The following is a 26,400-nucleotide window of genomic DNA, read 5'->3' on the forward strand; positions in this document are numbered from 1 at the left end:
AAAAATAAATAAAATTAAAAAGTTTTTTCTAAGTGCACTTACTGTATTGTATTAATGCACAGTTGTATGCTTTGTGTAAGCATTTTATCTGAATTTTCTATAAAAAGTTTTTTAGTGGAGCAATATGAATTTTAGTTAGAATACAATCTGTCTAATTTATAATTATGGATACATCGTTTTACTTAGAGCTGACTCACATCTTTGCAAAGTGTTAAATGTTTATAAAAATTCTACTATACATTGAGATATCACTCAGCAGTAAAAGGCCTGGTGTACTGATAATATACTATGGTGTAGAAGGACCTTGAAAACATTATGCTAAGTGAAAGAAGCCAGTCACAAAGGACCATGTATTGTATTATTCCATTTATATGAAATGTCCAGAATTTTAAAATCTATATAGATAGAAAGTAGATTAGTCACTGCCTAAGGCTGGAAAGATAGGGTATTGGGAGGTGATGGGTAAGGGAGTAGGGGGATTCTTGGGCTTTAAAAAGTATTCTAAAATTGATTTTGATGAAGGATGCCTGGGCAACATGGCTTTGTGGATGGACTTTCTGGGCAACTTTGTGGATACACTACTAAAAGCCATTGAATTATACACTTTATAAATAGATTAATTGTGTGGTATTTAAATCATCTCTCAAAAAAATCTGTTAAAAGTTGTGCTTATTTTAGTTTAACCTATTGTCTGAAGCAATCCCACCTTCCCACACAAAAAAATCCCATTACCTAGTATTTTTACCATGTTTAGGATATGAAATATGTATTTGGAGGTTGACATAATGAAGAGAGATTGAGCATTAATATCTTTTTCATTCATATTTCATGTTTGCTTGGAAGATCTTTGCTTTACTTACTCTCAAAGGACAACTTTCTGTAGAGATACATGGACTTAAACAATCTGTAAATGTACTAAACTTTAGTTTTTCACATAAAGTTCCTGCATGTTTGTGCTATATTTATTTATAAATACTTTTCAGGTTTTGTTATTGTTGAAATTGTATTTTTTCTTAAAAATTAGATTTTCTACTTATTATGGGACTGTAGAAATGAAATTTTTTTTGTATATTCATCATGTATCTAGCAACCATGTTAAAGTCTCATGCGATCTGATAGTTTTATAAGGGGAAACTCCTTTCACTTGGTTCTCATTGTCCGTCTTGCTTGCTGCCATGTAAGATGTGCCTTTTGCCTTCCACCATGACTGTGAGGCCTCCCCAGCCATGTGGAATTGTGAGGCCATTAAACCTCTTTTACTTTATAAATTACCCAGTCTCAGGTATGTCTTTATCAGCAGTATGAAAGTGAACTAATAAAATAACTTTCTTCTATTTCTAGTTTGCTAAGAGTTTTTTATTATGTATGGACATTCATATACTAAACCCATTATTCCTAAATTCCCTTGAGACATGCACATATTATTTATATATACGCCATATGCATCTTTATAAGATTTTTGGAGAAGTCAGAAGACATACTTATAAAATTGGCTTTATTGATACAGGTAATGAAAACCTGATTACAGAATACTAGAAAGTTCTGCCTATCAACTTGAATCTTGTCTCTGTCTATACTATCTACACTCAATACCAAAGTGATCTCGTTCATCCCATGGCCTTAAACACCATCCATGGACTAATGACTCTCCAGTTGAACTCCTGAACCTCCCTGAACACAAGACTCATACAGCCAACTACCCTCTCAACATTTCCATGTGATTGTCTAAAAAGTATCTCAAACCTAACACGCTCCCAAACCAAATCTTACTTTCCCACCCCCAAACAAGGGTTCCCTATTTCAGCAAATTGCACATCATTTACCTACTGCTCAAGCCAAAATACCTTGGCCTCATCTGTGAGTCCTCTCTTTTTGCCACAATATACATACAACCTGCCACACACACACATACACACACACACAAATCTGTGAGCTCAATCTCCAAAACTTATGCCAAGTATGACCCTTTCTCATCTCCCCAGGGATGATATGCCACTCCCTGGCTCCCAGCCATCCTCACTTCTTGCCTGACTTCCTGAGACCCAAAGAAAAACTGCTATGAGTAGGGAGAGCTTAGGTTCTAGCACTCAGTTACCTAGCCTTCTGCTCATCAGCAAACACCCAACTATCACTGCCTCTACCTGAGCTTCTCTGAAGATTTAAACACCCAAACCCTATCATTTAACTATACCAACTCCCTCCCCCAGGGCAACCAACCTGTCTTTTTGTTTCTGTTTCCTAGAAAGGGGTTAACACACTATGGGTATGTTCTCTTTGTCTCTCTCTCTCTCTCTCTCTGTCTCTGTCTCTCTGTCTCTGTCTCTGTCTCTCTCTCTCTCTCTCTGTCATCCTCTCTTCCTCTGTATTTCTCTCCCTCTGTCTCCTCTGCTCCCAAGACCCTCCATTGATTTTATACACACACACACACACACACACACACACACCATATTGCTTTTGTTCTCAGAAAACATAAAGCCACCACACTAAACAACAGGCTGATTCCTCCCAAGCAAAGCTTCCTTCTTAGCCCCTAGATGTGCTGGTTTGGAAAGTATGAACATTCTCCCTCCTCAAAAAACCAATCAGTCATGATATTTCATGGTCCAGATGAAAGGCCATCAGGCTGGTGCCTGAAGAAACAAACAACCATAAATTGCAAATGACAAATGGTTGTTTTGCTCCTGAATCTGAAACAATCTCCTAGTGGTTGAGAATTTTTTTCTTACAAAATGTGGCTAGGACCACAAAGATTCTGACCCTGGGGCATCTCTAGCATTTAATGTGATACACTGACATCTCTTTTACAGAGAATACATTTTTCAACGTCAAAGCTTTTAGCCACAAGGCAGTGTAACTTCAGTTGAGAAATAGGTGTTGACTGTAGCCAAGGTGAACATCATACAGCTTCAATAGAGTTGGGAGGGACCTCTTAGCTCCTAAACTCAAATGACTGACAATATTGCTTCTATATAATGGTGAGACCAGGGTCTTGAGGAGCCTAAGACGAAAGAAAAGGAAGAATCTTTCTCATCAATATCACAGTGTGTTTGTCTATCAGGATATCATTAGCAGTACCAATTTTGAATTCTCTCCTCAGAGACTGTTGTCAAATCTGACCACTTCTCACCATCTGGACTGGCACAGCCCTCAATCACATCCATCAGTTCTCACCTGCAACAGGTCTCCAGCCTTCTCTCATTCCTTGATTCCTCTTTGTCCTCTACAGCCTGTCCTTCACACAGCAACCCTAACCATCTTTCTAATCCACATATCAGATCTTGTAACTTCTCTGCTCAAAATCCCCCAAACGTTTCCTTTCATCATCTAAACAAAAGCCAGACTCTTACTACAGGACTCAGAGACAGATCACTGCAGACCCACTGAAGCTTAAGAACCACGGCCCTCACTTGGACAGCCCCTGAAAACTCTGGAAGGGACCTAGTAATGTGTTTTCATGGAATGGGCATGTTTTTGTAAAGTTTGCAAAAGGAAGATAGGTTTTTATTCTTTCTCTGCAAGGGCCTTCAAACTTGATCCTTGTGACACCTGGACCTAAGTGGCCTAGAAGGTCTGGCTGACCTAGACGCTGACATCTTCTCCCCCAGCATCAACCCCAGTCACCACCCTTGAGCCCCTTCCACCACCATCGTGCCCTTTCTAGCTTAGGCTTCACACTGGCCGTTCCTTTTGCCTGGAGCTCGCCTTCCTCTTATGTTATGAGAGGTTGCCCATACCCACTTTTTGCCCCAACTTCAGATACTCTAATGCATTTTTAAATTTTCTTTTTCTGGTAGGATTTTATTGGTGTCTAGAATAGCATATTTATCATTCTTGTGTTTATACAAGGGCTGGGATGCTGCTCATTTCCTCAATAGCCTCAACTTCTAGAAAATACTGTACCGGCTCATAATAGGCTTTCAATAAATATCTATTAACACTTATGCTCAAAAGAATATAAAGCTCAAACACATATTTGTACCCCAGTGTTCATGGCAGCACTATTCATGATACCCAAAAGGTGGAAACAACCCAAATGTCGATCAATAGATGAATGAATAATAAAATGTGGTATAGCCATATAAATGGATAATATTCAGCCTTAAAAAGTAATGAAATTTTGATACAGGCTACAACATGGATGAACCTTCAAAGCATTACACAAAGTGAAATTATCCAGACACAAAAGAATAAATGGTGTTTGATTCTATGTATATGGGGCACCTAGAGTAGGCAGTTTCACAGAAACCAAAAGTAGAATGGGGGATAGCGGGTGGGGAGAATAGGGAGTTGATGTTTTATGGGTAGAGAGTTTCAGTCTGGGATGATGAAAAAGTTCTGGAAATGGTGATGATTGCACAATATGATGAATGTAGTTAATGCCACTGAATTATACACTTATAAATGGTTACAACGGTAAATTTTATGCTATGTATATTTTCCCACACACACAAAATTCATATACAGAAAGAAAGAGACCCTTTATCCATATGTTGTAAGGTGGACTGTATAAATCTCTGTTCCTTGTCACCCAGAGGGCCTATGGATGCCTTTGACCAATCTTAGGAAGCAGGCAAATGTGGGGAGAGAGTGATAAATGCCAAAGCTTTTCCAGAAAATTGGGGATTTTGATCTTAGGAATCCTTTTCTAATTCCCAAGAGATGGTTAAATTACGAAAGAAAAGAAAAACTACCAAAATGAGACACAGGCATATCTGAAAGATGGCATTTTAAAAGGAGGCTTTAAAAAGTATAAAGTTTAATATACACACACCCCCCATACACATACATACATGCACCTCTAATTTGTGTTATTCCATGGTAGAACACTCCTCCTCTACTCACACTGAAGTCATAGACACACCATCCTGATATAATAAAATGCTTTTAATTTCAAGATCTGGAGTAAAACTAACAGGAAAGCAAATTGTACAGCTGATGAGGACTGGGAGTGAACATATTGAGTCCTTCGGAACCGCGCTTTAACTCACTGAAATGTAATTAGGTTTGAAGAGCCATCATTTTACCAAGCAATCAAGAATCCATAACTGAACCTTGATCTGTGCAGTCTAATCATCAAATATGCATTGTCTTTATAACGCTTAGCTCCCATTACAATGAAAGAGTTTTGGGGATAATTCTCATCTCACATAAATGAAAACACAACTTACTAACATGTTTGAATTATCTTTTACAAAATAAGTTACTCTTCCCTTGCTTTTAATAATAAGGGTCCCAGAGTTTATTGATCTTGTTCAGAAAATGGAATACCATGAGCTTCTTGGGCCTAGCACATCATATTCATATCATATTCATATAATCATAACTGGAGATTTATACCAAGATATTATGGCCTACAGTCACATGAGGCCATGAACAATTAGATTCACTATTTTTAAAATATTAAAGAACTGACCAAAGAAAAATATTTTTAGAATTTAAATTATTTATGATCACAAAAATTTTCAAATTCATATTTTAAAAGGTAATATTGCATTTATATATCTCATATACACTTTTTGGCTAACTCCTAGCCTATTCTGATTTCCCAAAAAATAGAGACTGCCTATCCACATTTAACTGCTAAGTTGTGCCAATGAAAATGAAGAGCCAGGTTTTGTTCTGTGTATTTCCCTGTTCCACACACAGATTGTTGAACTCCAATTCATGATCAGACTCACCTACTATGAGATTGTCTTGGGATGGGAAGTGTAAAAAAATGAGGAATCTCCAAACCCACTTCTTGTGTTATATAAAGCCCTGGGCTCTATCTTTGCACTGAGAATGTTGCTACTCAAAGTGTGGTCTGCAGACCAGCAGCATCAACATCACCTCCTGGGAAGCTTGTTGGGAACACAGGAACCCCCTAACTACATCCCCTATCTACAGAATCAGGATCTGCTTTTCAACATGATCCCAAATGATTACATGCACATTACAGTGAGAAAGATGCTGTCTTAGGAAATGAGATCTTATTATTGATGTTCTTGATTTTAAATGCTGCATCTCCTGCTCAGAAGCAAAGAAGATAAGAAAAGTATTGAAAGGATGGAGGACTTCAAAAGAGTTTTTGGATCAACTTATTTAATGCTTCTCTGGATGGCTCATAGGTGCAGTTGGGCAACTTATAATGCCTTTCAGAGGTTCAGAGGCTTTTGATGTGATCTCAGCAAACGTAACTAAAACCAAGTATCTACAAAGGGTATAGTAGGGCCCACCAAATCTTCATATCGTTTTGTTTGTTCTGTTTTGGTTTTTGTGTTGTTTCCTTTTTGTTCTTTGTTTTTTTGTTTTGTTTTGTGATCCCACTTTGCACCATCATCTGAAAGCTGAGTTTCTGATTCCTCAAGGGGGCAGGCATTCTCCACAATGCTGCCTCACCCATGATCACGGAGGCAGCATTAGTCATAGACTTGTAAGTGCAAACAAAAAGATTTGAAGGTTAAGTCAATTATTCAAACTAGCTTTAATATAGGATTTGGGTTGCTGATTTTTTGAGAAAATGACTTAACCAGTTGTAAGATGACTAGTCCAGACATTAAAGATTTTTTATGCTAAATTAATTTCAAGGACTATGAAATAGGCTTGGATTTTGACCTCATCTTAGAATCCCTGGACTCCTAAACTTCATTTAGGCTCCTGCCCCAATACTATGTGCCTCTGACAGATAGTATTCCATCAAACCTTTCCTTTGCATAACACTTACCATGTTTTATTATAATTACCTGGCCAACTATGTTTGTTTCTCATTAGATTGTGACCCCTATGAAGGCAAAGACAATGTCTTACTCCTATTTGTATCACAGATACCCATAAAAGTGTCTGGCACATACTAGGTACTTAATAATTACGAGCTGAATGAATTGATAAATAAACATAATTGATAGAAATTGAGGTATTAAAAGTAGGGCAAGCAGTCTAAACAACAACTTACTTTTCAAGTATGAAATATGTATTAGTCTGTTTTTGCATTGCTATAAAGAAATACTGGAGACTAGGTAATTTATAAGGAACACGGGTTTATTTGGCTCACAGTTCTGCAGACTGTACAAGAAGTATAACACCAGCATCTGCTTCTGGTGAGGCCTCAGGAAGCTTCCACTCATGGCAGAAGGTGAAGGGGAGCAGGAGTGTCACATGGCAAGAGAGAGGGGAGGAGGTGCAGGCTCCATTAAACAGTCAGCTCTGGCATGAACTAATTTATTACTTTAGGGAAGGCAGCAAGCCATTCATGAGAGATCCACCCTCATGACTCAAACACTTCTCACTAGGCCTCACCACCAACACTGGGAATCACATTTCAACATGAGATCTTGGCGGGGGGTAGGGGGGTAAATATCCAGAGTGTATCAAAATGCTATATAAAAGTCAGTGGATTATAATATATTTAATTTATAGCCCATTTATTCAGAACTTGTAAAACATGCATTTTCATTAGACTACACTTTATGCTTTTGTACTATCTGTGAAGAAGATTACACATGATGGTATAGACTTAATTAACTTGGCAGCAATTTAGGTACTATCCATTTATATACTATTAATAGGTTAAATTATCACATTTTAAAATAGTACATCAAATACTATAAAGACCTATTTACAAAAACAGAATTTTGACCAGGAAATTTCCTTCCTATAATGAAGAGAAATAAGATTTCATTTCTTTAAATGAAATAAAATTTTGATTAAGCCTACTCATAACTGAGATTGGTCTTCCCTCTAAGGCATCAAATTTGGGGAATTTTTATTATAAGTCATGTATAAGAAAATGACATTTTTCAATGGGAAGTAAATGAGCACTTTGATATCTGTGGAATAGGATTGTCTCCTTCTCAAATGTTTGAGTATGCACATAACAACACTCAATATATGTTCCCTATATTGGAGCCTTGAGGTCCAATGATCAGAATGTATGAACAAACAGAAATCACCAGATTCCATCCCAGTAATAAGATGTGTTCTCGTAAGACTTTCAGTGCTTCTATCCTTCATATGCTGTGTGAGCTAGGATCCCAGCTGGAAGCAGATGGCATATTCCAACTGGATAACTGAAATAAGCTTAATAAAGAGACTGCTTTACAAAGGCAAAGACAGAGCTGACAGTAACCCACAGCAATGGTGAAGCACCCAGGGGCTAACAAAGTGATGAGGGAGCCATCGCCACATCAAGTCCCAGAGGAGCAAAGGAAGGAAGTGGCTACCAGCAGTGGGAGAGAGCTATAGCTGTAGCTGTAGGAGGGGCTGCTGCGGCCTTCAGAAGAGGAAAGATGCCCTGGCCAACCCACTGCCCTGTAGGAAGAGAAACCATAGATTAAACCGTTCACTGACTTCACTCTTCTCTCTCCCATCCATGGTTCTCCTGCTGGTGCCTTCCATTGATCCAACTCAACAGGAAGTCAAAGAGTAAGAGAGGCAAGCTGAGGGAGTCCATAGAGGTCAGCCTCATAGGGCACAAAGCACAGCCTCATGAGGTACACAGGTGGGGGAAGGGTAGAAAATGGATTTGAAGGATGAGATGGAGAACATTGCCAGGTACACCCTTTCCAAAATACTGCAAAGTATTTAAAATCTCATTCATGAACTCTTTTTTTTTTTTTTTTTTTTTGCCATACACATTCCTAAGAATTAAGAGAGAATTAAGATATATAATAACAACAGATTTTTAATAACAATGACATTTGGTAGTTACAATATTATTTTCATAGAAACACAAGATTCATTGATTAATTAACTTAAAGATATGGTAAAGTCTTCTCTGTATCTCCTTCAAAGCTGCTGAAATGAATTAAAAGAAGGAAAAATTGGAAAGAAAATTTTATCTACTGTGAGGCTAGGTATGGTGGCTCACATCTATAATCCCAGCAGTTTGGAATGCTGAAGTGGGAGGATTGCTTAAGTACCAGGAATCTGAGACCAACTTGGACAATAAAGTGAGAGCCTGTCTCTACTAAAAATGAAAATAATTTAAAAATTAGCCAGGCATGATGGTGTGTGCCTACAGTCCCAGCTATTTGGGGCCCTGCAGCAAGATCTCTTGAGCCCAGGAATTCAAGGCTGCAGTGAGCTACGATTGTACCACTATGCTCCAGCCTAGGTGACAGAGCAAGACTTCAACTCTAAAAAACAAATAAAGAAATGAAAAAATTGATCTATGAAACTAGCAAAGAGCTACAATTCTCAGATCACAGGCTATAAGAATTATCTGTCAAACAGAGTATAACTTTTATTAAATCAGTGGACAACCCTAAAAGGTGATATAGTTCTCCACAGATCGTAACTGGCTCTCAAATTTCTCTCTATGTAAGGAGAGAATACAGAAAGGCCCAACACTGGGTGGTGAGAACTGGCAAAAAGTGGGGGACATCTGTGTGAAGGGGCTGGTTCCCTACCAGAGTGAACTGATGGAGAAAGTGACACCGATGGGAGTCGATGGGAGTACTGTGTGAATCCTTCATGTTTATTATCTGCAAAACTGAAAACCTTAACATAGAGAAATAATCTTGAGGCAAGAGATGTAGGAAAATAGAAGGGAAAGAGCAATTCCCTTTGTAGTTGACTTGCCCTGCCACTCTTCATAAATGCTAAACCAAGTCAACAAGTAGTGGTAAAGCACCAAATATCTGTCTACCCTCCCGCAACTCACACACAGTAAGTTGGGATATGTGATCTGTCTGAATGATCTGCTCACTTGCTACACAACTTTTTTGAACAGAAGACATTGCAGAGTTGTAAGAATTTTTTATGAGAAAAAATATCCAATCTAAAGCTAATGTCTCCCCCAAATCACTGTCTCCATCCCTTCTACCTATTCTTGAGCAAATAGTAGGTTTGGATAGAATTACCTCTATTTGGAAATGGATAATAAATGCAAAGCCATTAACATGCATAGATTCTATGTGCACAGTTATTATTTTTATATAAAGGAAAGATTTATCAGCAAATGGCAGATAAATACAGTTCAGAAAAATAGCCCAAGAAATACAGATAATTTTCTGATAAATTATTCTCCATACATTCAAAAAATTGAATATATGAACTCTTTTTAAAAAATAAGTGCAAAATGAGCTAGCCAAGCCAGAAAATAAATTGAAGACAACCATAAAACCATTTCAGAAGTGAAGCCTACTTAGAAACTGTTGCTTAACAAGAGAGTCAACTATCTGTACGACAGACTTTTAAATGTAAGGAAACTCATAGGAACATCAGGAAAAAATGAAAAATGTTCAGAATTAATAGTTATGGAGGGCAATAGGTAATAGATGTCCCTGTAGTAGATAACAGAACAAATACGTTCTGCATTTGAAAGCCACAATGAAAATATCTTTACAAAAATATAAAGGAAAATATGACTCTTCAGATCAAAGGAACCACCATTTTCCATTAAAAAAAAAACAAAAACAAAAAACACAATGACTTACAGTGAGAAATATCAAAGAGAAGTTACCAAACTTTCAGTGCTTAAAAATAACTTGATCAGCATCAAAGTCAAAAAAAAAAAAAAAAATTGCAGGAGTGGGAGGGATGGAAGCGGGCAAGCCATCTACAAAGAAGAAATAGTCAGTCTAGCTCAGACTTTTCCAGAGCAAGGGTCAATGCCAGAACACAATGGAATGATATCTTAGAGAATTATGAGGGGCAAAAAAACATGATTCTATAATTTTATACACATTCATTTGTTCATAGAAACAACCAACAGGCATTTGGAATTTAAAACACTTTGGCCCTGTTTGAAAACAAACCCTTTTAACTAAACACTAAATCAACCTGTAAGATGCTCAAAAAAGAGGAGGTCATTGATGAAAGGGCTAGTGGTGTTCTGACTGCATTTAGATCCAAGACTAACACTCAGCCCACAAAGCATGGCCCTGCCTCAGGACCTTTGCAACTGCTGTTCCTTCTTCTGCATGTCTCACCTTGTTCAAGTCTCTGTCCAAACTCGTGACTTCAGAAACATGTTCCCTGATGACACTATCAAAAATAACCCTCCCATCACTCTCCAGTCTCCTAATGTGCTTTATTTTTTTAACATGTATTGCTGCCTGACAAAGTATATATGTAATATATGTATTGTCTGTCTCCTCTAACACAATATAAGCTCATCTGCTCTTTGACAATTTACTGCTGTATTCTCAGTGCTTGGAGCAGTACCTGGGATGAAAAGGACATTCAAAAAGATGTATCTGTTGATTGAATGAACTAAGGGAATTATGATCAAATTTGCAAATGCTAAAAACTTTGAAAACATAAAACTAACACTATGTATTAGTCCATTTTCATACTACTGTAGAGATACTACCTGAGACTAGGTAATTTGTAAACAAAGAGGTTTTATTGACTCACAGTTCTGCATGGATGGAAAGGCCTTAGGAAACTTACAATCATGGCAGAAGGGGAAGCAGGCATGTCTTACATGGCAGCAGGAGAGAGAGAAAGAGCAGGGGAAACTGTCACTTTTAAACTATCACATCTTGTGAGAACTCACTCACTATCATGAGAACAGCATGGGGGAAACCATCCCCATAATCCAGTCACCTCCCACCAGGTCCCTTCCTGAACACATGGGGGCTACAGTTCGAGATGAGATTTGGGTGGGGACACAGAGCCAAACTATATCACACTATAACTGCAGCAAATGGTAAAAGGGGGGCTAAGTGATGTGCGCTCATTTCCTCAACTTTAAGAATAAGAAATCTATCAATAAAGTCTACATTTGACAAACTGTAAAACAATCACTTGATCACTTTTGAAAGTCAATGAGATATTTTAAGCTTTGTCATTGTAAGTGATTTTCACCATCTTCTGAACATTTGCACCTTGTGGCTTACTAGGGCTCTCTGAGAAAGTGACAAGTAGAGAGAGCAAGAGCACAGACCATGGCCAATGACAGTGATGATGTACTTCAAGTTAGACTAGTCAAACATAAATATTCAAATATGAATATATAATGTGGTTAGCATTGTCAAGGATTTGGGGAAACAGGGGCTCTCAAACATGATGGATGGCAATGTAAAGGGATACAACACTTTTGGGGGCACCTGGGCAATATATAGCAAAATTTACAATGTGCATATTCACTCACCAAGTAATTTCATTTCTAAGAAAATTGTATGCAGACTCATTTGCAGTGTGGACAAGGATGTTCATTGTAGTATTGAAAATATTAGCAAAAAGTGGAAACAAGTCTAACTCTTCATCATAAAGAACTGGTTAATGATATTCCAAAAGTAAATACTAAGCAGTTTTATAAATCGAATGAAGTAGATGTGTACATATTGATATTCAAAGCATGTGCTCTACCACTGAGCTATACATGCTAACATATATTGATATGTAAAAGTACACAGAATATAATATGAAGTGGAAAAAGCAAGCTGTAGAACAACATATACGGTATGATTTCATTTATGTAAAATAAATATTTAAACCTATATATATAAGTGATTCCAACTCTATGATGTTTGCATGGAAAATATCTGGAAAGAAGCTTCCCACGTGTTCATGGTAATCACCCCTAGGAACTGAGATATGAGGGAGAGAATGGAAAATAGGGATATTTACTGCATAAACTTCTATAATATTTGAATTTTTAAAAAGCATACATTACTTTCATCATAGAAATTATCTTCTAAAAGTCTTACACATTTCTAAACACATTTATTTGATGTCCTCCATAAGCTGAACCCACAAAATGCCACATTTTGTGTCATCAGAAGATGGATTTAGCAAGAAACATAGTTCAACCTCACAAAGTATCTATAATCACACACAGACTAAACCGTAAGCTCCTTGAAGACAGGGTAAGGGGTATTTTCATCACCATTTATCCCAAGTACCTATCACAGTGCTTTGTACATAGAAAGTATTCAATAAATATTTGCTAACTAAATGAGTTACTGGATGAATGAATGAAGGCATATGTTAAGAACCTGAAGTTATCTGTAACTCAGTGTCCCTACCGCACTTATTCTTCCATGAAGCCAGATTTGTTCATTTGCAAAATCAAACTATAGATGTTTTATGATCAACCCTGGATGTTATAAGCCTAAGTCCATGTGAGAACAGGCATCTGACTGGTGATGGGGAATGCCACTTCTGATCCGAGGCTGTCACCCACATTGTCAGCACCTCAGGGCTTACAGGGATGGCAACAACTTAGATTCTTGTGTTATGTTATTTGTGCCTTTTTGATCCCATACTGTTTTGAAGACCATTCCAGAGAAGTGTGGGGCAAAATCTGTAGGTGTGGCATCAAATTAATAACTGCAGGTGTTAAAGTGCATTCCTGCAAACACATGGATCTCATACCCAACCCACCCAGGAGGGCAGCATGTACCTGCCCTTGCCTGATGTTTCGTGTACCACACAAGAACACTAACATGGTATGGAACATGACACCAACCCCACCTCTGGTTTTCCAGTAGGTCTTCTCTGCTCTACCCATCCAGTACAGAGCATGTCACTAAGAAAAATTTTAACTTCAATCAGTTAATACCCTCTTTTCTTGTTTATTATCTAGATTTTTCTTTCTTTCATTTCTTTTTCTGCTTGCTTTGGATTTAGTTTGCTTTTCTAGTCTCTTAAGGTGCAAATTAGACCTTTCTTCTTTTCCAAGATAGACCCTTTGTAAATTTTATTTTATTTTAGATTCAGGGGAGTACATGTGCAAGTTTGTTACGTGGGTATATTGCATACTGGTGGGGACTGGACTTCTAATGTACCCATTACCCAAACAGTGAACACTGTCCCCAATAGGTAATTTTTCAACCCTTGTCCCTTCCCACCCTCCCCATTTTGAGGTCCCCAGTGTCTATTATTTTCATCTTTAGGTCCATGTGTACATACCATTTAGCTCTCACTTATATATGAGAACATGCAATATTTGGCGTTCTGTTTCTGAATTAGCTCACTTAGGATAATGGCATCCAGCTCCATCCACACTGCTGCAAAGGACATTATTTCATTATCTTTTATGGCTGTTTTTTTTTTTCTTATTTAAACTAAGAAGCTCTCATTTTACTAAAACCAATAATGCTTGTGAAAAAATGACTATGTTTCCTGATTTTCACTAAGTTTCATTTTAAATTGGGAAACTTGGTGATATGGTTTGAAAGGATAAGTGCATTAGGGACATAAAGTTACAGATAAATTCAGGTTCTTAACATATGCCTTCATTCATTCATCCAGTAACTCATTTAGTTAGCAAATATTTATTGAATACTTTCTATGTACGAAGCACTGTGATAGATACTTGGGATAAATGGTGATGAAAATATCCCTTACCCTGTCTTCAAGGAGCTTACAGTTTAGTCTGTGTGATTATGGATACTTTGTGAGGTTGAATCATTTTTCTTGCTAAATGTGTCCCCACCCAAATCTTGTCTTGTAGCTCCCACAATTCCCATGCATTGTGAAAGGCACCTAGTGGGAGATGATTGAATCATGGGGGCAGGCCTTTCATGTGCTGGTCTCATGATAGTTTATGGGTCTCATGAGACCTGGTGGTTTTTAAAATGGAAGTTTCTCTGCACAAACTCTCTTTCTGCCTGCTGACATCCACATAAGATGTGACTTGCTCCTCCTTGCCTTCCGCCATGATTGTGAGGCTTCTCCAGTCACTTGGAACTGTAAGTTTGCCATTAAACCACTTTCCTTTGTAAACTGCCCAGTCTCAGGTATGTCTTAATCAGCAGCATGAAAATGGACTAATACAGTACATTGGTGCCACTAGAGTGGGGTGCTGCTTAAAAAAATAGTTGAAAATGTGGAAGCAACTTTGAAATTGGGTAACAGGCAGAGGTTGAAACAGTTCGGAGGGCTCAGAAGAAGATAGGAAAAATGTGGGAAAGTTTGGAACTCCCTAGAGACTTGCTGAATGTCCTTGACCAAAATGCTGATAATGATATGGACAATGAAATCCAGGCTGAGGAGGTCTCAGATGGAAATGAAAAATTTGTTAGGAACTGGAGCAAAGGTGACTCTTTTTATGTTTTAGTAAAGAAACTGGCAGCATTTTTCCCTTGCCCTAGAGATTTATGGAACTTTGAACTTGAGAGAAATGATTTAGGCCATGTGGTGGAAGAAATTCCTAAGCAGCAACGCATTCAAGAGGTAACTTGGGTGCTGCTAAAGGCATTCAGTTTTATAAGGTAAGCAAAGCATAAAAGTTCAGAAAATTTGCAGCCTGACAATGTGATAGAAAAGAAAAACCCCTTTCTAAGGAGAAATTTAATCAGTATACACACACATGTGTTTACTGATTTAACATCGATCTGTCATCAGACAATGAGAATCATGACTGTTTTTTTGACCAGTGAGCCAACAAATATCTCAACAAATATTTGTCGGTTAAAATAAAACATAAAAGAAGTGAATTTTATTCCCTCTTTTAATAAATGTTTATAAGTTGGTTACAGAAAGTAAGAGGAATGGAGTCCCTATTTCACTCATATTCAAAGCGGGCTTTCCTACCTAGGATGAAATTTGAGTAGTGTTTAGATTGAAGGGAAGGGGCAGTATTTGGTACAAGGGAAATGTTGTGAGACCCAAGGAGGGACAGGAAAAGGTGATATTCTAAAAGGGAAAAAAGAGAGATGAAAAAGCTCATTATATCAAGTGATATAGATTGGATGTCCCCCTCCAGGTATCACATTGAGATTTAATCCCCAGTGTTGTACATGGGGCCTGGTGGGAGGTGTTTCAGTCCTGGGGGTGAATCCTGGGGATGGGGCCTTGGTGCTCACTCGCAATAGTGAATAAGTTCTCCTGAGATCTGGTTGTTTAAAGTCTGTGACACTGCCCCCGCCCACCCCCACCCCGCTCTTGCTCCTGCTCCCACCATACAACTTGCCAGGCTTCTGCTTCACCTTTCTCCATGACTGAAAGCTTCCTGAGGACTCACTGGAAGCTGAGCTGACTCCTGTACCACACTTTCTATACAGCCTGCAGAATCATCAGCCAATTAAAACTCTTTTCTTTATAAATTACCCAGTCTCAAGTATTTCTTTATAACAATGCAGGAACGGCCTAATACATTAAGGAAGCCAAGGAATTAGGGCAGAAAACAGAGTTGGAAATTGGAAAGGTTAACCAAGAAGTGAGAACTTTGGAATGTCACTTGGGAATGGGAAAGCCGAGGCCAAGTTGATTAGGGAGAAGGAGGCTAATTGAGGCAGCAATTTGGATCCTGTGGAGCCAAAAGAATGTGATGAGGAAGGTCTTTGTTCACAAGGAGTTCCAGGTGTGAACTTAGCACACCTGGAAGGAAACCTTAGCCAGAGGACTCAGAGGGAATGTGGGAAAGAGCTGAGGACCTTTGTAAACTTATCAGTCCTGTGTGCTGTTCCAGTTATTGAGTACCCAAGTGCTAAGTCTGGGAGAAATACATCAAATATTAGATTATTCATGTGAGAACATAAAGATGAAAGTTGCTGCCTTGGCAAACAAGCAGGCTCTCATTTAGCCCTACCCCGTGAGATGACTAGATCTATGTTCAGTCTCTTGTAAAGGACAGTCTCCATGCCTAAGAAAATGACAGTGAAGAACAAGAATGAAGTGTGCATCAGGCCGAATCTGCTCTGTATACCCAAGCCTGCTGTGGCTTCTTGCTGGTTCTGACATCTACAGTGGTATCTTCGGAATTATGTTATTTTCAATTGCCCTTCAGGCATTGTCTTTCCCTTCCTTGCTTCCCTCCCTTCCTCCCCTCCTTCCCTCCTTTCCCTCCTTCCTTCCTCCCTCCCTCCCTCCTTCCCTCCCTCCCTCCCTTCCTTCCTTCCTTCCTTCCTTCCTTCTTTGTTTTTTTGAGACGAGGTTTTGCTCTGTCACCCAGTGCAGTGATGCAATTATAGCTCAGTGCATCCTCGAACTCCTGGGCTCATCAAGAGTTCCTAACACCTCTGTCCTGAAAGCACTGAGCTTGCAGCCATGAACCACCACACCATGTATTTCTTTATAAATTAAAAAAAAAAAAAAAAAAAAAAGACTGAGCGTGGTGGCTCACACCTAATCCCCAGCAAGGCCGGGGCAGGGGGATTGCTTGATTCCAGGAGTTCAAGACTAGCCTGAGCAACATAGGGCAATCCTGTCTCTATGAAAAATTAAAAATTAGCTGGGCATGGTTGTACATGCCTGTAGTCCCATCAGGAGGCTGAGGTGGGAGGCTTGTTTGAGCCCAGGAAGTCAACACTGCAGTGAGCCATGACAGCACCATTGCACTCCAGGCTGGGTGACAGAGTGAGACCCTATCTAAAACAAAAAATAGCTTGGTGCCAATCCGAAATCCCATGAAATGCTGTAGACTGTAGTATTAGGCTGGTGCAACAGTAATTTTTGGGTTTTGCCATTGAAAGTCATGGCAAAAATTGCAATTACTGTTGCATCAACCTAATAATAATAGATAATATTAATAGATAACAGATGACATTGATTGAGCTTACTTTATGCCAGGCTCTAAGAACCTTATATGTATATGTATCAACTTACATGCATTAACTTCTTTAATGTTCACAAAAAGTACATGAAATAGTTACTATTATTATTCCCATTTTGCAGATGGGAAAAATGAGGCCCAGGGAGATTAATGTCATTCAGCAAAGTGTCGGAAGGCCCAGACCAGCCAATCTGACTCCAGAGCCTAGCTCTTAATCGTGACACTATACCTTAAATTTGTACATATCTTACAATTTACAAAGCCCTTTGGAAGAGATACAAATATTACATGATCCTCTCAACAATGCTTCAAAGTGAGTAAGGAACATCTTTTTTTCCATTGCAGAGATAGGGAAACTGAGGCTCAGAGACATTCAATTACTGGAGTAGGAAATCAATAACACCAGTATCAGGCTAGGTGGGGCCTGAAATCCATGACTCCTGACTCCTACAATGCCACACCATCTCTCACTTCTGCTTTAGCAGCCTTCCTGAGGATTAAATTGCATCTACACAATCAGATATGCAGAGGGATAAAGGCTGCATCTAGGGTTTCTTGGGTTTGGCATGAAGGTCCTGATGTCTGAAAACATGACTTTATCTCTAACTTGAAATATGATTTCAGACGGCCTCAATGTCAAGGAGTAGTGTGGGAAGAGAACGGAAGAGGAGAAGCTGACCAAGTGAGCGGGATCTAATAGCTGGCTCAGAAAATGACCCTTCCTTGGAGCGGCTGGCTGTCGCCTGTCAGAGCGGCCCTGCTGCGGCAGCAGCTCGAGAGAGTGTCCAAAAAGCAGTGCAGGGATGCAAACACAGAGAAAAGAGGCATCCGAGACCAGACCCACAACCGGAGCCCTTTATTATGCCTCTTCTGGTTAACGCCTCTTGTCTTCATGCCCTCTCTTCCCCACCCATCCATGCCGTGTCCACGGTGCCAAACGTTGTAATTCCACTCTGGGCTGCCGCCAATATGTTTCTGTCTTATTTCTCCAATACCCAAGGAACAAATCAATTCTTTTGGGTCTTCTGATGGTTTCTAGTAGCCAGGACATTGCAGCCCTGGCTCATACTACCCACTAACTCATCATTCTTCCATTACACGCTTCACACCGAACCGCGTTTGCTTCCGATCCGCAGTGACCCCCTCCCTCTTTTTTTAACTGCAGTCCAATAATGCTGACATGGTTAGGAATCGGAAGTCATGGCTATTGCGGCCAACTCCCCGATAAGCGGAAGCTTGGGGCAGGGATGGGAAAGCCTAGAACGTGCCTCCGTCCTTAGCAACATCATCTACTCCCCTCACTCGCCCCCCAGGCACTGCTGGCCAAGGGGCAGCCGCAAAAACCTCGCCACCCGGGGTTCCTACCCCTTGCCTCCTGCCGCCGCGGCGGCGGCTGCTATAGAAACACCAGGCGTACACATGGGGCTGAAATTAAACACCCATCCTGGACGTGGACCCGAGCGGGATCTGCCTGCTGCCGCGGTCACCATGGCAACATGCCGAGAGGAGGGCAGCGGCCGGCGCGGCGCGGGGATACTCACTCCATCGCGGGGCTCGGCGGCCGGGCGCGCTGCTGCGGGGCTCACCGGCGCTGCTCGCCTCTCCCGGAGCCAAGTGCTCTGGCCGCGCTGAGCGCGAGGTGGAGCTGGGAGTCGTCTCCTCTCCCCGCCCGCACCCCCTCCTCCCCTGGAGGGTTGAAAGTGAATGCTCAGGCTCTCTCAGCTCCCAGCCTGCGAATAAAACGGGAAGCAATTGGATAATGTTGTTCACTGGGCGCTAGACAAGCCACCCCACTTCAGGGTTTCAGGGAGGGAGCGCGCTGGCAGCTGCGCGTCGGGTGAGGTGGCCACCAGCTAGCAGCGCTGCGCGCCCTAGGCGCCAGGTGCGCTGGCGGCTCCCCTGGGACTGACGGCGCGGCGCGGAGCCTGGGTAGAAGGGTGGGTGGGGGAGCAGAGAGGCTGCGGCGGGTGGCACAGCCCAAAGGGCATAGGGAAACGAGTGAGTCATTGGCAAGGTGGCAGCTCTCGCCGCTTAGAAGTTGCAAGAAGCGTCTGGCCTCTGCAAGCAGCAAGGACTGCCCCCAGTGGGCTGGGCATGGGTTCGGAAACGCCATTGTGCCGGCCCGGCGAGATCCCTGTGAGTTTCCCAAGCAAAACTCCAGCTGTCTTGCAGCGCCTTAATGCGGCGTTTCACCACCTTGGTGACCCCACGCCCCTTTCCGTTTCACTCCAAATTCTGCGTGTTCCCGCCTGCCAGGGAGATATTGTCCAGGGTCTGTTTCCCTAGTCTGTTATTTGAAAACAATAGCTATATTGACTATGTTTTCCCAAATTACCACGGCCCTGGCCCCGCAGTAATAAGCCACCTGGAGTACGTATTCCCTGCCTCCACCCCCTCTGAGAATCCTCTACTCCTAACGGTTTCCAGAGCAAGAACCTAGTTCTCATCCAGGTGTCCTGCACCTGCTACAATGAAGAGTCGATGGGACAGCTTCAGGCTTTTCTTGTATCTTGCAGGTGGGTCCCTTTGTGAGTTGGTGTTTGCCAGGTGCTGAAAACGCAGCACCAAGCATAGGCATAGCCATCACAGTCCCTGCCCTGCAGGAGCTCACGGGTTAAAGTAGAAAGGCAAAGCACAGATAAAGACAAAAATAAACATATCGTCACAGGCTGAAAATATTGCTATAAAAATTAAGTAATAAGATGCTGTGATGAATGTTCTAGAATTAATTTCTGGTGATGCTTGTGCAACTGAACACACTGAAAGCTATTGAATTATACACTCTGGGTGAATTTTGTGGTCTATGAATTATGTCTTACTAAAGATGTGCTTTTAAAAAATGCTTTGATGGAGAATAAAAGAGGAGTGGATGTGCGTAGGTAGATGTTCAGGGAAAGCTTTCCTGAGGGACTGGGATTGAAAGGGGAGAGGACTCAGATACGCAAGCCACAGGGCTAGGGCTTTCTGGCCAGCCAACAGCCTGTATGGTGACTCTAGATGGGAGACAGCTCCACATGTCAAGGGGCTGGAAAGAGAACCGTGCAAAATGTTCTCAGTGGATTCACTGCTCCTCCTTTTCCTCTGGAGAGTGAGCTGCAAAGTCAAACCCAGTGAAGATTCAAAAAGCTGTTTTGTGGAAGGAGACTCTGGATCAACTCCAGGTATCCCTTCACAGAGAAATTGGATGTGAATTTGGAGATCATAAAACCCTCCCCCCAATCCATGTCCCTTTCCAGTTGCATATAGGATTAAGTTCATGTGTGAATAATTAAGAGGCTTAAACAGGAAAAAGATGTGCTTTTCTGTCTTTTAAAAGATCAGAGATAAGCTGTCCTGGGCCAGTTTATGAGCTCGACTCCTGAAAGAGCAAAGAGATGCAGGCTCCTACAAAACGTTGCTCTGTCGTATGTGGTCTCCTTTCCTAAAATTGTTTCACAGTCCAAGTTGGCTGCTCTGGCTGTAGCCCTTATGTCTGCATTCCAGCCAACATAAATGTGGAAAGAGGAAAGAAAAATAAGTAAAGGAAGCACGCCAACTGCCTCTTAAGGAAGGCTCCCAGAAGCTGCCTCAGGACACTTACATCTCTGTGGCCAGAATTCAGTCATATGGCTACATTCAGTTTCCAGGGAGACTAGACAAAGCAGTCTTTACTCTGCATAGTCATGAGCCTATCCAAAAGTTGAGGCCTCCATTCCCATGTAAGAAGGGGAAAATGGGTATGGGGGACAGACAACCAGTAATCTTTGCCATTCTCCTCAATGCTTAGCATTCTGGCTTCTGCCTCCCCCATGCCATTGCCACTGCTCCCTGTAAAGTCCCCAATGCCAAATGGACATGTCTCAGTCCTCTTCTTATGTCATTTTTAAGCTGTGTTGAACATTTTTACAGCTCCCTTTTGTTTTTGGTTTTTTACTTGAAGTCAGGTTTATTCAGGTATAATTTATATGCAGTGGAATTCACCCTTTGTAGGTGTACAGGCCTATGAGTTTAGATACATTATGCTATCATGTAACTGCCACCGTAGTCAATATATTACATGACCATCACCCCCAAACAGTTCTTTTAAGTCCCTTCATAGTCGATCCACTCCTCCTATCTCCAGCCTCTGGAAACCACTGGTCTCATCTCTGTTCTCAGAGATTTTGCTTTTTCTAGAATATCATATAAATGGTATCAGACAGTATATAGCCTTTCATGTTCAATTTCTTTCACATTGCAAATGCTTTTGAGATCCATCCATGTTGTGTGTATAGGTGGGTAGGTCCTTTTCATTGATAAGTATAGCTTTCAGTTGTACAGATGCACCACAATTTGTCTATCCATTCACCACTTGAGGGATATTTGTTGTTTTCAGTTTATGGCAATTATGAAATAAAACTGCTATAAACATTCATGTACAGGTCTTTATGTGAATAAATGTGTTCTCTTTGGGTAAGTATTTAGGGTCATCCCTTCCATCTTGAAAGAGTCTTCTGTGACAATACAGTACCACACCTCTAGCTATGCCATCTACTTCTCTCTTAAATCTTGGTGTTCTGTAAGATTCTTACCTAAACTCTCTTCATTTCTCACTATACATACCCTTCCTGAGCAACTTCATCTACTTCTATGGCTTAACCACCAATATGATGCTGACTTCCAAAACTAAGTTTGTAGCCCAGATCATGCTCTTAAATTTCAAAACCGATGCCCAAAGGTCATTGTAACATCTTCACAAATACCTCAAACCCAGTCTGTCCCAGAAGCACTTGTCATTTTCACCTGTAAATCTCTCCCTAATAACCTGCCCCTTATCCTAATACCAGAAAGGATATAAGGCCTCACTCAAAAATCTGGGTGTCTGTCTTGATTTCTAACCATCCTGACCTCCCATATCCAGTCAATGAACAAGATTTATCCAGGCTATCCTCTAAATAGTCATCATGCCCTTTCACTTCCTCCAACCCCATTGCTATTGTTGAAACAGCCTCCATCTTGGCCTCCTTGCGCCCAGTCACATCCCGTGCCAACCCATTCAACCCTACAGCCAGAGCAAACTTCCAAAAACACTAATCTGATCATATCATCCCCTTGCCTGAAACCTTTCAAGGGTATTTCTTAACTTTAATATAAAGGTTAAATTGAGTTTTAGGTACATCCTAAGTTTTTTAAAGTTAATAGACTATTACAATTTTCAAATGCAATAGGAAAATAAGAAAAATTCATTTTATAGGGCTGGGTTATTCCTTATTAAGAGTCACAAATATATTTTCTGCCATATTAACTGTAGGAAAAAAATAACAGACTATAGAGTCAAACAGACTTTGATTAAAATTCCAGCTTTACATTTACTAGTTTTGTGAACTTGGACCTATTACTTAACCTAAGTCTCAGGTTTCTTTACATATAAAATGAGGGCAATAATACCTATCTTTAAAGGTTGTTTTGAAAATTAAACACAAAGTGTATTAAATGCCTAGAACAGAGTCTGGTACTTAGTAGATACTTAATAAACAATAACTCTAATTAGCTAATCCTCATCATCATCCTCATTACACTGCAATTTTCCCTGAAATTTCAAACATTTTAATAGCTATATCTTTATTTATCTTCATGATATCCCTTTGAAGAAAGGAAACCAGTACAGGTAAAAGACACTGAGAAGACCAATTTGTTTATTTGCATTAATGAAGTAAGAATGTTAGCCCAAGTAATCTATTTACTTAAAATAATATAGATTATGTTGGTAAATATAGCATAGTTATCTATATCCATTAGTCCATTTGTGAACTATATGTTATCACTAACTGTGTTAGTCTATTTGCATTGCTATAAAGGAATACGTGAGATTGGGTAATTTATCAAGAAAAGAGGCTTATTTGGGGTCACAGTTCTACAGACTGTACAGGAAGCATGCTGCTGGCATCTGCTCCTAGTGAGGTCTCAGGAAGCTGACACTTGTGGTAGAAAGCAAATGGGGAGCCAGTATATCACATGGTGAGAGTGGGAGCAAGAGAGAGGGAACAAGAGAGAGTAGTGGTCCCAGACTCTTTTAAACAACCAGATATCACATGAACTAACAGAGCAAGAACTCACTCATCACCAAGGAAATGTCTCTAAGCCGTTCATGAGGGATCCACCTCCATGATCCAATATCTCCCACTAGGCCCCACCTCCAACACTAGGGATCACATATTAACATGAGATTTGGAGGGGACACACATCCAGACCATATCAGCTACAAAGTAGCAGAGTACATGACTATGCAGATACATTGGTACACATTCTCTAATAGTTAATTCATTAACTGGTTAATGAAATCATAGTTAAGTCATTAAGCTGAGTTCACTGAGGACCCTTTGCACACCAAGTACATATTAATGCCTCTCCTACCTGGAAGTCAGTAAATTAACAGCTCTTCCTATCTGAAATGTAGTTTAGAATTGGGAAATAAGCAAAACAATGATATCACAAAGTCCATGCTAGAAGCACTTATTCTTACTCTCTTGAGGTCATAAACGTCTGATGAAAAACACACAGGTGGCACAAACCTACATTTTGCTGGGAATATCAGGGCGTTTGCTGATGCTCTGAAGCCCATCCCTTGTCCATGGACCTTGGGCTAAGTTCTACTTGTCTCAAATTTGCAACTTCCTTGCCTATATGTTGTTTTATATTCATCCTGCAATGATCCTATAGGACAGTTATTTATTATCATCATTTTATAGATTAAAAAAACTTAAGTTTAGAGTAGTTAAAAACTTGTTCAAGTCATAGTAGTAAGAGTCAAATTCATCAACAGAACTGAAGTGTTCAACCTCTTGATCTATCAAAGAACAAGTTACCTTGTACAGCAAAACCTAATGGGATTTCACATAAGTAAAATGCATGAGCTTTACAATAGAAACACTTTCTTAAAAATTTTTTAATAGTTTTGGGGGTACAGGTGGTTTTTGGTTACATGGATAAATTCTTTAATGGTGATTTCAGAGATTTTAGTGCACCTATCACCCAGTGTACACTACACCCAATATGTAGTCTTTTATCCCTCACCTCCCTCCCAACCTTCCCCCTCAAGTTCCCAAAGTACATTATATCATTCTTATGCCTTTGTGTCCTGATAGCTGAGCTTCCACTTATAAGCGAGAACATACAATATTTGGTTTTCCATTCCTGAGTTACTTCACTTAGAATAATGGCCTCTAGCTCCATCCAAGTTGCTGTAAAAGACATTATTTTGTCCCTTTTTGTGGTTGAGTAATATTTCATGGTGTATATATACATCATATTTTCTTTGGTTGATGGGCACCTAGGTTAGTTCTATATCTTTGCAATTGTGAATTGTGCTGCTATAAACATGTGTGTGCATGTGTCTTTTTCATATAGTGACTTATTTTCCTTCAAATAGTTACCGAGTAGTGGCATTGCTGGATGGAATGGAAGTTCTATTTTTAGTTCTTTAAAGAATATCCATGCTAGAACAGAAATTCTTAAACTGGGGGCTATGGATGGGCATCAGGGATCTGGCTGGGATTATAGACAGAATTATGGCTTAGGAGGAGGTAGGGGATAGAGAAGAGGGTCCACACCTCTCACCACAATCTCAGTGTTCCCTGATTCAAAACAAACAAAACTCTATATATGACTAGATATAACACTTAGTATGTTTGGTTAAATGATTTTCTGGTTTACTAAAAATAGAAACACACATGAGAAGGAGTTGGAGAAAAACAGGAAAAGTGATACTTCAGGCAGTAACCACTACAAGGAACCACTACAAGGAAGAAAACAACAGCCACCAAAACGTCAGTTCTGGACCATTCTTCAACATGTGTGAAGGTTGTTTAAAAGTGCACCAAAACGTCAGTTCTGGACCATTCTTCAACATGTGTGAAGGTTGTTTAAAAGTGGAGACTCCGTCTCAAAAAAAATAAAATAAAATAAAAGTGGAATACACAGCCTTGCGTATCTCAGTAGTTCCCGAGAACATTAACCAAACAGGCTGTCGCAATTTTCCATTCAGATTAGGCTCTTAATATTTCCAATTTGACTAGGCTAAAATTTAGTTGTTTGGAAAATGTATTCATTTCCATGTTCAAGTGGCATTCTTGTTCCTTGTCAGTGTTGGATGAATGGACATATTACTATAATTTAAAATGTCTATCTGAGGATGACGGGAATAAAAACCAACACAACCACTGTCAAGCTCAAAGCAGCCTTCCGATGTATTAACAAACCAAAAGTAAACCACTAGACTGATAATCAAAATATAAAAACAATCAGTCTTCTCATCTACTAGGTATTAGTGGATTTCCTACAGTAGGAATTATTATGTCCTATGGAGCTTCCTGTACTTTTTTACATTTTATACCATGTACTGTTTTGCCTTTTTATATTATCATGTACATAATGTTACTGTTAGAGACGTGTAGAAAAGAAACATCTCTAACTGAAATTAGGTATTTGTTCATCTAGCTGTGTAAGGTGGAGGGGAGTCAGAGGGTGTAATTCAATAATGCATGGTTCCAGGCACAGTGGCTCATGCCTACAATCCCAGCACTTCAGGAGGCTGAAGCAGGAGGATTGTTTGAGTCCAGGAGTTTGAGACTGAAGTGAGCTATGATAGAACCATTACGCTGCAGCTTGGATGACAGAGCAAGACCCTGTTACAATAAATAAATAAATTTATAATACTTTATAATATAAATATATTAACAAACCAAAAGCAAACCATCAGATTGATAATTAAAATACAAAAACAAGCAGTCTTCTCATCTACCTGACATTACTGGAGTACTTGACGTGACTGTCATCCAGCCTGGACAACAGAGCACGACCCTGTCTCAACAAGTAAATAAATAGTGGATGGAGTTTTGTTAATCTGTAGACTTCCCACTTGGTTATAGGGCTGGAGTTAATATCACGGAGTCACTGTTAGCCTTCATGTCTCATTCTTCTACCACTAATAAGTTCTCTCTGAAATACGTCACTCAAAT

General features: G+C 40.0%; 1 protein-coding gene across 4 annotated transcripts in view; it reads right to left on the reverse strand.

Moving 5' to 3' along the window:
- Window positions 1-19,051, reverse strand: part of PALM2 (paralemmin 2) — a 318,639-nt gene extending 299,588 nt beyond the window's left edge. Inside the window, exon 1 of one of the 4 annotated variants that reach the window (XM_025359222.1) lies at window positions 18,967-19,051. In XM_025359222.1, the coding sequence (XP_025215007.1) occupies window positions 18,967-18,971 (5 nt within the window). In that variant the 5' untranslated portion in view covers window positions 18,972-19,051. The remainder of the gene's footprint in view (window positions 1-18,966) is intronic. The other 3 variants (XM_025359223.1, XM_025359219.1, XM_025359224.1) reach the window with 3 other exon arrangements.
- Window positions 19,052-26,400: the final 7,349 nt, after the last annotated feature.

Source organism: Theropithecus gelada, chromosome 15 (genome assembly GCF_003255815.1).
Source record: "Theropithecus gelada isolate Dixy chromosome 15, Tgel_1.0, whole genome shotgun sequence".
Classification (NCBI taxonomy): Eukaryota; Metazoa; Chordata; class Mammalia; order Primates; family Cercopithecidae; genus Theropithecus; species Theropithecus gelada.